This window comes from Carassius carassius, chromosome 26 (genome assembly GCF_963082965.1).
Source record: "Carassius carassius chromosome 26, fCarCar2.1, whole genome shotgun sequence".
NCBI lineage: Eukaryota > Metazoa > Chordata > Actinopteri > Cypriniformes > Cyprinidae > Carassius > Carassius carassius.
This window is the reverse complement of record NC_081780.1, coordinates 27,449,113-27,462,978: the sequence shown is the minus strand read 5'-3', so window position 1 is coordinate 27,462,978 and position 13,866 is coordinate 27,449,113. Positions and strand designations below refer to the sequence as shown.

The window sequence follows — 13,866 nt, the reverse complement described above, 5'->3', positions numbered from 1 at the left end:
AATCAAGACAAACGAGAGAGCAAAACACAATGTTCAGTGACTTTTAGAAACGTGTTCTTAAAACTAATCTATTTCATATTATGTTCAAATAGTTAAATACCAAATATACCATAAACACACGACAGTAAATGAATGTATAATTGTATTTAATTTGACTTTATTCAGGTCATTTAAGTCATTTAAAACTCTCACTAGACTTACTCCCTTCTCAGTGCAATCAATGAGACGCACTCAGATATTAAGTTTGCATTAGTTTTTGAGAATAATTTACTGTTACTTATTGTCATCTTAAACAGGGCAAAGTGTCCAAATGCATAGAAAAACTCCTGAAGCGGCTGAGATCCACGTGACACACGATAATAAAGATGGCATTTATTAAAGAGGAGAGTGAAGACATGAAGATTGAAGAAACATTCAGAGTCCATAATGAAGAAACTGAGGAACAAACAGAGATGGCGTTTATTAAAGAGGAGAGTGAAGATGTGAAGATTGAAGAAACATTCAGAGTCAATCATGAAGATACTGAAGAACAAACAGGTTGGTTTTCATTCTCAATTCTGTACTCATTTGATCCTTATTAAAATGTCCAGTTCTACAGAAATGAATGATGTTTATGAAGAATGTAATAGAAGTGTTATGGAAAGGGGCGTTACATTTCCGACAAGTGCTTGCGGTGTGTGGTCAATCACAATGTACTTGGTCATTTGGACAAGTTGGACTTTTAGAAAATGACGGGTTTATGAGAGGCGGGGCATAGAGGATCTACAATAATGTACAATATTTGAAAAATAATGTGTTTTTTGAACATTAAAGCCTACATAATGGCAACATAATCTGTTACACCAGATACACCAAATAATAATCTTTCAAAAAGCATCAAATGACCCCTTTAATGACAAATGTCGAGAGGACATTATTGTAGTGAAAAATGTAGCGCAAAATCACATAAATATAATGCGAGAGTGTGAATCCCTCTATATTAATATTTATTCTCTACATTTGTAATTAAAATAATTAATATTTTTCAGTTCAACTCAATGGATGCACAACAAACCTGTATTTGATGTACCGTGAAATCTAGTGTAACGGCGCATGACTCACCATCACTTCGGTAAAAAGGTTTAGTGCGTTAGATGTAAATAATATTCTTTGTTTTATTTTCCTGTCAAAATAAACAGAGTTCCTTTGGATTTTATCAGCTTTTAAGAACTGCCAGGTTTTCCAGTAGTGGGCAGAATTAATGTGCAAATGGCAATTAAAATGGCTGGTGCTCACCTGTTATCGTCCCTGTTTTGATTTTAGGGAATCAGTTTGAGCGAACACACACAACCTAAATAATATTCATGAATTCAGCAGCTTGTTAATCCTTAGTGTGTTTTATACTGTTCTTATTAGTAGAATTTCAGATTATTATTATTATTATCATCATCCTCTTATCAGTATTATTATTAGATTGTCCCTTTTTTCCAGAAACACTGAATGAACAAAAACCACCACCACCAGTCCTAAATTCAGTTAAAGTGCCTGTGCATTCATACATGGTTACCAAAATGTAATTCTAATAACTAAAATGCTGTCATTAAAAATAATTGATCAAAATGTCATATTATAATGCTTGACTGACTGATGTTAATAGTGTACTTTCACACATTTAAAAAGCTGTGCCATTTTACAAACCTATACAGTATCTACATCTATCTTTCAAGTATATCAGTTTGGCAAGTAAACAAAAAAAAAAAAATGTACTAGCCAATGGCGATTCAGTTAGCGCCAAGGTGTCCATAGAGAGTTGATTAACAGAAATGATTATATGTTGGAATCAAACTCTGCATGCACTACATAATGTTCCATAAGCACATAAGATCAATAGTTATCAATAGTAATGGTTTTTTTTCTTCCATTGCTGTAGCACCTCTGATAACTTTAGGCTTATTATTTATTTGACAGAAATCACTTTTCAAAAACCACAATGAATGACTCGTTTGGACTACAAACATAGATTGTACAAAAAAATGGACCCATAGACCCCTGAAGAGCATTTTTAAAGCTCAAAGTGTGCAAAGCAGGCCGTCGCCATGTGACTCTCCCGGACAATCGAAAATGGGCAAAAAGGCGGGAGCTGGTTGCTGAAGCCACGCCCACCTAGCTCGATGGCAGTGTCACCAGGGGCAATCCACCTGTCACAAGTGGCCACACCCTTAATTATAAACATAATTTATTACATTGCTTCAGGCACTAAAGTAAATTTGTACCCACTAGTGGAACATCTAATTGACTTTATACGTCTCCCAATGGGCAGCCATTTAAAATAATAATTCAAAGGGTGTGTGTGGTCTTATATAATTTTATGGGAGATAAGCTTTTTATCTTTGCTGTTTACCTCATATTATGCTATGGAAGCTTTTGAAAGTCTATTATTTTTTTAATTCCTCAGATTTTGCCAAACGTTCTGTCATTTATTAGTTGCTATATAATACAGCTTGTGGTGTATGCCATGCTTCATCTTATTGTTGCAAAAGAGGAACTCCCAATTACAAAATTCTAATCATAAATACTTCTACTGATTAAAACAAACAGGTTCAATGTCAACCTTCATTTCCATTTAACCCTTGTGCGTTGTTTGGGACGTTTTCGTCCACTAGGGGGTAAAGATGAGTCTTATTTTGGCCACAACTTTCTCTGTGTTTGAGCTAATGGAATGATTTTTGGTGACAAATCTTATTTTGACACATACTTTGGGAAAATGCTTTGAAATTATTCAAAAACTCAACGGTACACTGTGGGCAAATTCACTACCCTTTCGGGATGTTCATGGATGAAAACATCCACTAAATTAAACTGCTGTAAGAATGTATCAGATAAATATTTTTTCATTTTTTTTTGCATAAATCTATTAATCAACCTCAGTCCTGATCAAAACTACCAAATTTTTTAAAAAAAATTCCAAGATTTTAACTTTTTAATTACCAAGTTCATAAATTATGTCACTGATTTGGGGGAAAAAAAAACACAAAATTAAATATTTCAATATAAAAAGTGATTGTGGACTGGATTTTTTTTTTTTTTTATCACAGTCTTGGGCATGTCAAAGATTAGTAATAAGATTGGCTTTGACGCATTGTTAGTTTTTGTGCAGCATTAGATTCAAATTTTTTCTCCCTAATTTGTTGTTGGTGGCTGTTTTTGCCCCATTGACTTCCATTATAACGACATTTTTTGATTGCAAAGCCATAACACCATATAATCATGCATTCTTGATTGTTTGTGGTTTTCACTTTTGGGAAGAGGTAAAAAAAAATGTATTTTTATAGTTGATCACTAGGTGGGACCATTAACCCTTTAGATAGGCCTGTGCAAAAAAAGGCTTGGTTTCTGGCTTGTATGGAGTTATATGGAGTATAATAGCAAATTATAGTGTGTGTGTATGTGTGATAGAGAGAGAGAAAGAGAGGGTGTGAGAGAGACCTTTGTGCACTTACCTTGATGTACAGTATCTGAAAAAATCAAAATATGCACCTCATGCTCTCAGAACTACATGGAGTAAACAATAAAAAACGAAGTGTGTTTATGCACCTGCTTCCTTTTGATGGTGAAAAGTACAGATGGCCTATAAGTAAAATGCTCCTCTTTTCTTGATGGTAAAGCCAGTTTAAAACCTTAAAATCCTGTAAAATATCTACTTTGCATCAAATTTATGAACATAATGTATTATGAACCAAAATGCAATACCAACTTCAAATAAGCTGCAGCTCGCTGGAGGGGTCACGCTACATAATCATTTCTAAAACTTTGGTACAAGTCAAGCCCTTTCTCGTGTTGCTTGCTGCTCTTCTCACCATTAAATATCCAGCACGATGGCATGCAAGTGTTTAAATCCACGTACTTTGCTTTTGTTTAGTCTATTCGCTTGTTAAGTCTGACGTCACGTAGCAGCGCTTCCGTGTCCAAACGCTCTATCAGTTACCACGAGAAAACAACAAAAGGTGCTAATATAAACTCACAATGTGATAGAATACTAGCGAAAAAGTTATAATATTAACCTTTAACTCCATACCGAAGTACCAGATAGCCAGACAATGAAAATATAAATATAAAAAAAATATATAAAAATTATTTGTGTTTGGGAAGCTGTGAGCACGGAGATGGTAGATTATATCGTAAGTTTGAAAGCGTTCAACTTAAATTATCAATATGAATAAACAGTGCTCATAAACGTCTGCTGAGGCCATATTCTCAAGTGAAGCGAGTTGAGGCCTGGACCCGGAATCAGCGCTTCTTACGTCATCGCTTAACAACCAAATACTTTCACCACCATTAAAAGGCAGCAGGTGCATAAATACAGTTTTGTTTACTCCATGTAGTTCTAAGAGCTGAGGTGTACATTGTGATTTTCTGAAATACATTAAGGTAAGTGCGCAAAGGTCTCTCTCACACACACACACACACACTCTCTCTTTCTCACACATACACACTCAATATAATATGCTGTTATACTCCATATAGCTTCATATACAAGTCAGAAACTAAGCTTTTTTTGCACAGGCCTATCTAAATGGTTAATGGTCCCACCTAGTGATCAACTGTAAAAACAACAAATGTTACCTCTTCCCAACAGGGAAAACCACCAACAATCAAGAATCTCACACACACACAAACACTATAATTTGCTGTTCTCTTACGAGAGTTCACTCGTACCGCGTCTTAGCTAAGACGCTACGGGAAAAGTCTCTTTTCACGAAATACTGAAGCAAAAAATTCTTTAATTTTGAATTGTTGTAAAGCGCATTTGCAGCAGCACGCAGCCATAGGCGAGACGGCTCGCTCGCTCATTGGCTGCTCTGCGGCAACTGCACAAGCCTATCGAGCGCAGACTGATGCAACATCAGACCAATGAGGGCGCTTTGCGCCCTCCATGCCACTTCCCGCCGAAACGGGTGTGGCCTAGCCCTATAAAGGGAGCTCGAAAAGGCTGACTCATCTGATTTTTTCATCTCTTCAGCGAAGCTCACGCATCGTTGAATCACGAGAGAAGCAAGCGCCGTCAGATAGCATCTCAGCGGGACGAGCTATTCCTGAAGCCGCTGGCCAACACCGCCTTCCACTGCCGTTCCTGCTGCGCGTTCCGGCGCCCATATCCTTTCAATTCTATTATATCCAACTGTTCTTTATGCATGTGTGTGTGTGTTCGCCCTGCGACACACACTCGTAAAAGAGCTTGCGTCTTTTTTAAGATGCCTTCTTGCGGCTCGTGCAGAGCCCCACTCAGCGAGGGAGACCGTTACGTCATCTGTGTCTCCTGCCTGGGTGAAGATCATGCAGCGCTCGTGCTGGCTGACGGCAGATGCCCCCACTGTGAGCTGTTGCCAATGGTGACTCTGAGGACTCGCTTGGCTTTTTTCTCTGAGCCTGCATTCTCCGCTGTGCTGTGGCGCCGTAAAAAGCGCCGTTTCCAGAGGATTCCGGAACCGCCTCCAGCTCAACCGAGCTCACCGGCCTCCCCTGCATCGCTTCCCGATGGTCAGCGCCCGCTCTCTGCCGCCGCGTCTTCCGAGGAAGTCGATCTCGAAGTCGAAGAGGACACGTGCTCTCTGCTAGCTTCGGGCAGTGAGGGCTGGGCGAGCTCCGGGGATCTCGCGCCTTCTGCTCATAAGCCCAGCAAACGAGCTGACATCGAGAAGGAGCCGATGCGAGTGCTCACGATGGCCGCGACGAGCCTCGGCCTCGAGTGGTCTGCACCAGCGCCCCTCCTCTCGTTCCCGGCTGGATGGTAGTTTCCTTTCGGATGAGCGTACTTCTCCGAACTCAAAGCCCGCCTCATTTCTTCCTGAGCTTCACGAAGAGGTGGCAAGGGCTTAGAACGCTCCATATTCAGTGCGAACTCGTTCGTCTGTCTCACTAGCATTCTCCACACTGGATGATGCTAAAAACAGGAACTACCAGTCACTTCCGCCGGTGGAACAGGCGATAGCGACGCGCATTTGCCCGCCCTCTGCTGGATGGCGGACGAAAGGGGTGTTGCCATCTAAAGCCTGCCGCATGACGTCATCTGTTGGGCAGGCTGTATCTGCACTACAGATGGGACCTGAGGCTATCTGTCTCGTGGATTTTAGAAGTGCTTCACTACTAAATCCGCTGCACAGGCCATGGGACCAGTTATGGCTTTCGCTACGGTGGCTGAGAGGCATCTAGGGCTGACGCTCTCAGACATGGCAAGCGCTCCGGTTCTGCCGGAGTCGTGCTAGACCGGCCCCGCAAAGCTATCAGCCACACCCCCCCCCGCCTCCTGCTGCTTCATCGAAGCGCCGGTGTATGAGTTCCGCTGTGGCTGAGCTCTCACCCAAGCGCGCTGTGGTTTCAGTTCCAGGAATTGTGACTGTCTCAGCATTTTCTGCAACGCGCAAGCCTGCACACAAAAGCCCTTATCACAGCAGCGTCAGCAACGCAGCTCGAGACTCCGTTCTCGCTCTACCGGCCGTCGTCCCGCGTCGCGGGGACCACGGCAGAGGATTACGGTGAGGCCGGAAGCCCCGAAGCCATCCTAGCATTCCTAGGAAAGCACCGGTGTACGAGTCGCTGCGGCCGAACTCTCACCCAAGCGCGCCGCTGTTTCAGTTCCAGGGATTGTGACTGTCTCAGCGTCTTTTGCAATGCGCAAGCCTGTACGGTTGCCCGCTTGCCTGCACACAAAAAACTGTTATCACGGCTACCCAGATATTTCCAGAAAAAGGTGTAATTTCTGGTGTCCCGGCCACGGCCGATGGTGCTATAAATGTAGTGACGATGCCCACTGCTCAGTGCCCATCTCCACATATAAGCACAGCCCTTCACACAGGGCTCGCGCACATATAAGCGACTCAAGTCGATCGCGCGCACAGCATAGTAAACATGCCCACTCCTCAGTGCCCACAAACACGGTCACACACGTCATGTGGTTTCTGTAAAAACGAAACCCGTGCACGTTCGTTCTGCCCAGGCAGACAGCGAGTCTAAAGCAGTAAATGTGCACGCTTACACCCCACAATTACTCCCAGACAACACGAGTCCCACGGGACCCGCTCAGCCCTCCCTCACTCGGTTAAGCCCCGTGGAGGGGTCGAGGACGAGCGATTTGCCCGCTGGGATCAGCGCGCTCCCCGCCTCAAATGTCACAGGCTTAATGCCCATGTTAGAGCACATCGAAGCACTGCCGTTGCCCAACCAACAGAGCGCGCTTCGCATCCAACCCCTAGCCATTCATGCAGACGCATGGTCAGCGCTTCCAGGGGTTTCGGATTGGGTGCTAGACATTATATAAAGGGAGGCTACTCGCTACAGTTTTTTCGACGCCCTCCGCGCTTTTAGCGCGCATCGAAACCACGGTCAAAACAGAAGTAGCACACCTACTTCTAGCCGAAATATCAAAACTGTTGAGCAGAGGGGCTGTGGAGCCTGTATCTCAAGCTCAAAGCGAAGGGGGGCTGTACAGCAAATACTTTCTAGTGCCCAAGAAAGACGGGGATCTCAGACCCATACTGGATCTAAGACAGCTGAACAAAGCATTGGCGAAACGCAGTTTCAAAATGCTTACAACCAGGAGACTTCTCGCGCATATTCGCAGAGGAGACTGGTTCATGTCGATAGATCTGAAGGATGCGTATTTTCAAATACAGATGGCGTCACGTCTCAGGCGATACTCGCCTTCGAGGGCCAGACATACCAGTATACAGTCCTGCCGTTCGGCTCGTCCATGGCTCCTCGTACGTTTACGAAGTGCATGGACGCAGCGCTTGCTCCTCTCAGACTCAGAGACATGCGAGTGCTGAACTATTTGGACAACTGGCTGATTCTGGCTCAGTCACGATCAGAGCTCGTGGAGCACAGGGCCATTTTACTCGATCACCTCGAGAAACTTGGTCTCAGTGTCAACTGGACGAAGGGTTCGCTGAACCCCCGTCAGACGATACTGGTTTTGGATATAGCTCTGGACTCACGCTCCATGACGGCGTTGGGCATTCAGCGCGCAGCGAGCTCTCTCCGCTGCGGCGCGACATTCTCGCTCAAGGAATTTCAGAAGATGCTAGGTCTCCTGGCCTCAGCATCACCAGTTCTTCAGTTGGGCCTGCTCGGCATGCGCTCCTTGCAGTTCTGGCTGAAAGTGCAAGTACCGCGCAGAGCGTGGATATCCGGTCAGTTGCGTCTCATGGTCAATCAGAGCTGTGTTACAGCTTTGAAACCCTGGATAGCGAAGGACTGGTACCGATCAGGTGTAAGCCTGGGGACTTCCTCGAAACTGAAAATGGTGTCGACGGACGCCTCCACTTCGGGATGGGGAGCGCTGCTCGAGGGCAGACCGTTCTTTGGCCTGTGGGCAGAACGGGAAAAGCTCCAACATATCAACTGTCTGGAAATACTGGCAGTAGAGAACGCGCTGATGCGCTTTTGTCCCCGAATCTAGGGCTACTACGTCTTAGTCCGTTCGGACAACATGTCTGTGGTGTCCTACATAAATCGCCAGGGCGGTCTCAGGTCCCGAAACCTGTACAGGTTGGCAGAACGCCTCCTGGTTTGGGCTCAGCGCAACTTGCGCTCACTGAGAGCAGTTCATGTGCCTGAGCTACAGAATCTGGGTCCAGACAGACTGTCCAGAAACAACATTCCCACGGGCGAATGGTCTCTACACCCACAGACAGTCCAGTTGCTGTGGGGGAGATTTGGCGGGGCGGAAGTGGACCTTTTCGCATCCCACGAAAACGCTCACTGCCCAGCGTTCTTTTCCAAGAACGAAAGCGCGCTGTCTCAAAGGTGGCCGCGCTGCCCGCTCTATGCTTTCCCCCCCGTCTCCCTCCTTCCGTAGGTGATGGAACGGGTGAGGGAAACAAGATGCTCAGTACTGCTTGTAGCACCACTTTGGAAGAACCAACCATGGTTTCCAGATTTGATGCAGTTAGCAGACGCTGCCCCGTTGCCAGTGCCGTTGAGGAGGGACCTCCTCTCGCAGGCCAGGGGCTCGATTTGGCACCCTCAACCGGAGTTGTGGTCCCTCCATGTGTGGGCGCTCATCGGTTACCCGCTGATCTCTCAGTGGGAGTGCTAAATACTGTCACTCAGGCTAGAGCTCCGTCGACTCGACGGCTATATGCCTCAAAGTGGTCAGTATTCTCCAGCTGGTACACAGCTCGGGGACGTTCACCCCTTAGTTGTGAGGTGACGGAGGTTCTCTCCTTCCTACAGGAGCTGTTGGATAAGGGCGGAGCCCCCTCCACGCTCAAAGTTTGCGTGGCGGCTATCGCAGCGTTCTCTGAGACAACGCTCGGTCAGTCAATAGGATCATCCGCTTCCTTAGAGGAGCTAGGAGGCTGAATCCTCCCAGACCTCCGTCAGTCCCTGTATGGGACCTCCTCGACGGTTTTTGGAGGCCATGAAAGGTTCCCCTTTCGAGCCTATCCGAACGATTAGCCTCAAAACATCTGTCATTCAAGACAGTGTTCTTGTTGGCTCTCGCTTCAGTGAAGTGTGTGGGTGACCTGCACGCGCTCTCGGTGAGCCCGACGTGCTTGGAGTTTGGGCCTAATGACTCAAGGGTAATACTCAAACCTAGGCACGGTTATGTGCCGAAATCCCTCAACACGCCGTTTTAGGGCTCAGGTTATTTCCCTGTCTGCCCTGTCGGTGTCAGGAGAGGATGGAGACTCGAGTCTTCTTTGCCCCGTTAAGGGCTTTAAGAGCTTATGTGTCTCGCTCCGCTGTCTTTAGACAGACTGAGCAGCTGTTTGTCTCGTTCAGTGGACGTTCCAAGGGAATTGCTGTTTTGAGACAGAGCCTATCCAGATGGATGGTTGACCCATAGCGTCAGCTTACGCTTCCAGGGGCCTTCAGAGCACACTCCACAAGAGGCGTCGCCTCGTCGTGGGCGTGGTCTAGTGGGATCTCCTTACAGGATATATGTATGGCGGCAGGATGGGCCTCGCCGTCTGCATTTATCAGGTTCTATGACCTGGAGGTTCCCACCCTGCAGGCAAAGCTGCTGTCGGTATAGTTGAATCAGGGTCCTGATTGGAACTCTGAGATTGCAAGCGCTATGCGCCGCCGACTGTTATATGGGCAGTATTGCGTAGTTACCACATTGGTCAGGCCTTGCCTTGACTGTGTGATGTCATATTGCCGCGCCTACGGACGCTGCTAGATATGGGACAGAGGGCCCCCCCCCCCTGTTCTGGACTCTCTGTGAGTCCCTCTGGTGACTGTGCACTGTAAATCCTGGGCGTTGCTTCCAGGTTTATTGGTGTGTGATCCCTGCGCGCACGGCGCTTTACATGGGGTTCGCGTAGCGTCTTAGCTAAGACGCAGTACGAGAGAACTCTCGTAAGAGAATGTACTCGGTTACTAACGTAACCTCGGTTCTCTCTAGAAGAGGGAACGAGTACTGCGTTCTCTGCCGTGCGCACGATTCACTCTGGTTCGTTTCGGCGATGAAATAAATCAGGTGAGTCAGCCTTTTCGAGCTCCCTTTATAGGGCTAGGCCACACCCGTTTCGGCGGGAAATGGCATGGAGGGCGCGAAGCAAAATGCGCTTTAAAACAATTCAAAATTAAGGATAATTTTTTGCTTCAGTATTTTGTGAAAAGAGACTTTTCCCGTAGCGTCTTAGCTAAGACGCAGTACTCGTTCCCTCTTCTAGAGAGAACCGAGGTTACGTTAGTAACCGAGTACGTTATACTCCATATACAAGCCAGAAACTAAGCTTTTTTTGCACAGGCCTATCTAAAGGGTAAATGGTCCCACCTAGTGATCAACTGTAAAATTAACAAATTTTACCTCTTCCCAAAAGGGAAAACCACAAACAATCAAGAATGCATGATTACATGGTGTCATGGCTTTGCAATCAAAAAATGTCGTTATAATGGAAGTCAATGGGGCAAAAACAGCCACCAACAACAAATTAGGGAGAAAAAAATTTAATGTTGCACAAAAACTAAAAATGCATCAAAGACTGTTATAAAAAGCAAAAAAGAAATCCAGCCACAATTACTTTTATGTTGAAAATAAGTCATTTTGTGTGTTTTCCCCCCCAAATCAGTGACATCATTTATGAACTTGGCAATTAAAGAGTTAAAATCTTGGATTTTTTAAAAACATTTGGTAGTTTTGATCAGGACTGAGGTTGATTAATAGATTCTGATACATTTTTACAGCAGTTTAATTGAGTGGATGTTTTCATCCCGAACAACTCGAAAGGGTAGTATATTTGAACAATTCACAAGGGTTAACTATAAATTATGATAAAAGTTCACCATCATGCATTGATTAATCCAATGTTGTCACACAAAATAAATTCCCACCAAATCATGTACCCATGCGATCAACAGAAAGTTAGTCACAAAAGAGTGACCAGTGGGAAGAATGAGCCTGGAGCCCTGATTGGCCTACAGAGTTAAACTCTAACCCCAATTAAAGCTCATAGATGACTTTTGAACATCTCAGAAACTTCTAGCAGATTTAAGTTGGAGCTAAATTCTGTAGGACACCGGCCCACCAGGAGCAAGTTTGGACACCCTGGTATAGGATCTAGTATAAATGCATTACATATCTACACATTTTGATGTTGATTGCTTTGTGCCATATAACTGGGGTTAACTTTTTTTTTGTTTGTTTTCCACCCTAGACCTAAATTCACTGAAAGAGGAGATGGAAGTTCTGAATGAAACTCAAGAGAATGATCAGTGTGAGAATCCTCATGATTTCGTAACTGGAGAAAATAATTTTTGTTCCTTGCAGTCTGAAAAGACTTCCACAAGAAAAAGAGCTCAAAAGACAGGAACTAGGAGTTATTTCATGTGCTTTCAGTGTGGAAAGAGTTTCAGTCAACATGCACATATTGAAGCTCACATGAGAATTCACACAGGTGAGAAGCCTTTCACCTGCAAACATTGTGGAAAGACTTTCAGTCAACCAGGAAACCTTAATTACCACATGAGAGTTCACACTGGAGAGAAGCCTTTCACCTGCAAACAGTGTGGAAAAACTTTTAGTCAACCAGGAAACCTTAATTACCACATGAGAACTCACACTGGAGAGAAGCCTTTCACCTGCAAACATTGTGGAAAGACTTTCAGTCAAAATGGAAACCTTAATTACCACATGAGAACTCACACTGGAGAGAAACCTTTCACCTGCAAGCAGTGTGGAAAGACTTTTAGTCAACCTGGAGGCCTTAATTACCACATGAGAGTTCACACTGGAGAGAAGCCTTACACATGCAAACAGTGTGGAAAGAGTTTCAGTCAACATGGAAACCTTAATTACCACATGAAAGTTCACACTGAAAAGAAATAATACCTTTACACCCACCGGCGAATTCACATTATGGAGAGTTTTTTGTTGTTTTACCCGCAAACAGTGTGGAAACAGTCTCACTCAGAAAGGACGTTTTAACAAGAACTTGAGAACTCAGACTGGAGAGAAGCCTGAGATGTGCCCTCAGTGTGGAAAGAGTTTCCATCAAAAATAATACCTTGAAATCCATATGAAAATTCACACTAGAGAAGTTGCAACCAAAAATACCACATGGAAGATTTACTCGAGGGATCTGTTTAAATGTCATTAGTGTGCAATGAGGTTTACAAACAAGAAAAACCTAGGAATCATGCAGGGACATTTGAAAGAAGCATGTCATGCCATCACTGTGGAAAGACTTCCAGAAACAAAGCAAATCTCGAGTTAAACATAAACTAGATTGATGCATACCATCTTCCGTAGAGCTGAACATGATCTTGAAACATTGACATTGGTACCTAACTGAATTGATTCTAACTGAATAACTACTTGTTATCTTTTGTATTATTTCTTTTCCTCCACAATCCTTCACAGTTCACAGTATTTAGGCTATATAAAAGTCAACTAGTTCATTTAAAGGGAAACTGAAGCCTACCTCTCTTGTTTGGCACAGATCCATAGTTTCCATATTCGCAAAAAATTTGGATGCTAAAATATTTATTGCATATAGGTTTTAAACTTAACTTGCATTATTGAAGTAAATCATCCTTCACAAAGGCTATACCAGCATAGTAGGGCGCTGTTTACACTGAATGTAACAACAGACTATTTCTATTTTCTTTATACATATTTTATTTTGATAATGAACAGGCTGCGATGTCAAGGTACCAAAAATGTTGTGCGTGAGGCTAGAGCACGATCTCTAGGGATCGAACGATATGGATTTTTTTTTAGTGCCGATACTGATTTTTTTTCCATCAGCCTTAACCGATGACCGACATGGGCTACTGATTTTCTTGAGCTGATATTTGGAGCCGATACTGCTTTTTCTCACTCAATTTACATCATAAAAATGACACAATGATACCAAATGTTACAAGTCTCAAATTAAAAAAGGAACATTTATTGAATTTAATATGGATGGGTGTAGTGAATATGGTTAACTGTGCAAGGCTAAAAGGCTTTCATCAACATCTACAACACAGCCTTGCTGATGCATTCCTTGCTGACATATTATAATCAGGTCATCACAAAATGTCCTGACTGTCAAGACATTTAAAGGCCATGTTGCAGGTTAACCACCACTTTCGATTAATGGTTACATAAATCACTTCAAGATATGTATATCATTTTTAAAATGTCTCAAAAATGGTCTTAAAGGCCTATTTTTTACGTTTTTGGTATTAACGTTTTTTTAACGCAACTCAGTGATGACATCACGTTGGGGAGAAGTCGAGGTAAGGTAGCCTCAACCTAGGATGATGCCGCGTTCCAGGCAACCCGTAACCTGTGTTTTTCCAACCTTAAACCCGTGAAAGTGCACTGTAACTGCAATGAAACCCGTGACTTCACATCCGTGAACTTGTGTCTCGTACTAGATCGATGTACTCGGA

General features: G+C 44.1%; 1 protein-coding gene across 1 annotated transcript; it reads left to right on the top strand.

Moving 5' to 3' along the window:
- Positions 1–293: 293 nt before the first annotated feature.
- LOC132106126 (gastrula zinc finger protein XlCGF7.1-like) lies at positions 294–12,520 on the top strand. The gene is made up of 2 exons (XM_059511770.1): positions 294–537; positions 11,643–12,520. Exons 1-2 carry the CDS (start codon positions 366–368, stop codon positions 12,311–12,313), a joined length of 843 nt encoding a protein of 280 aa, XP_059367753.1. The 5' UTR covers positions 294–365; the 3' UTR covers positions 12,314–12,520.
- The last annotated feature ends 1,346 nt before the right edge of the window (positions 12,521–13,866 follow it).

Coding starts and splice junctions, on each gene's coding strand:
- LOC132106126 (XM_059511770.1), top strand. CDS start 366: ATGGCATTTATTAAAGAGGAGAGTGAAGACATGAAGATTGAAGAAACA. Junction 538..11,642: donor AGATACTGAAGAACAAACAG/GTTGGTTTTCAT, acceptor TTTCCACCCTAG/ACCTAAATTCACTGAAAGAG.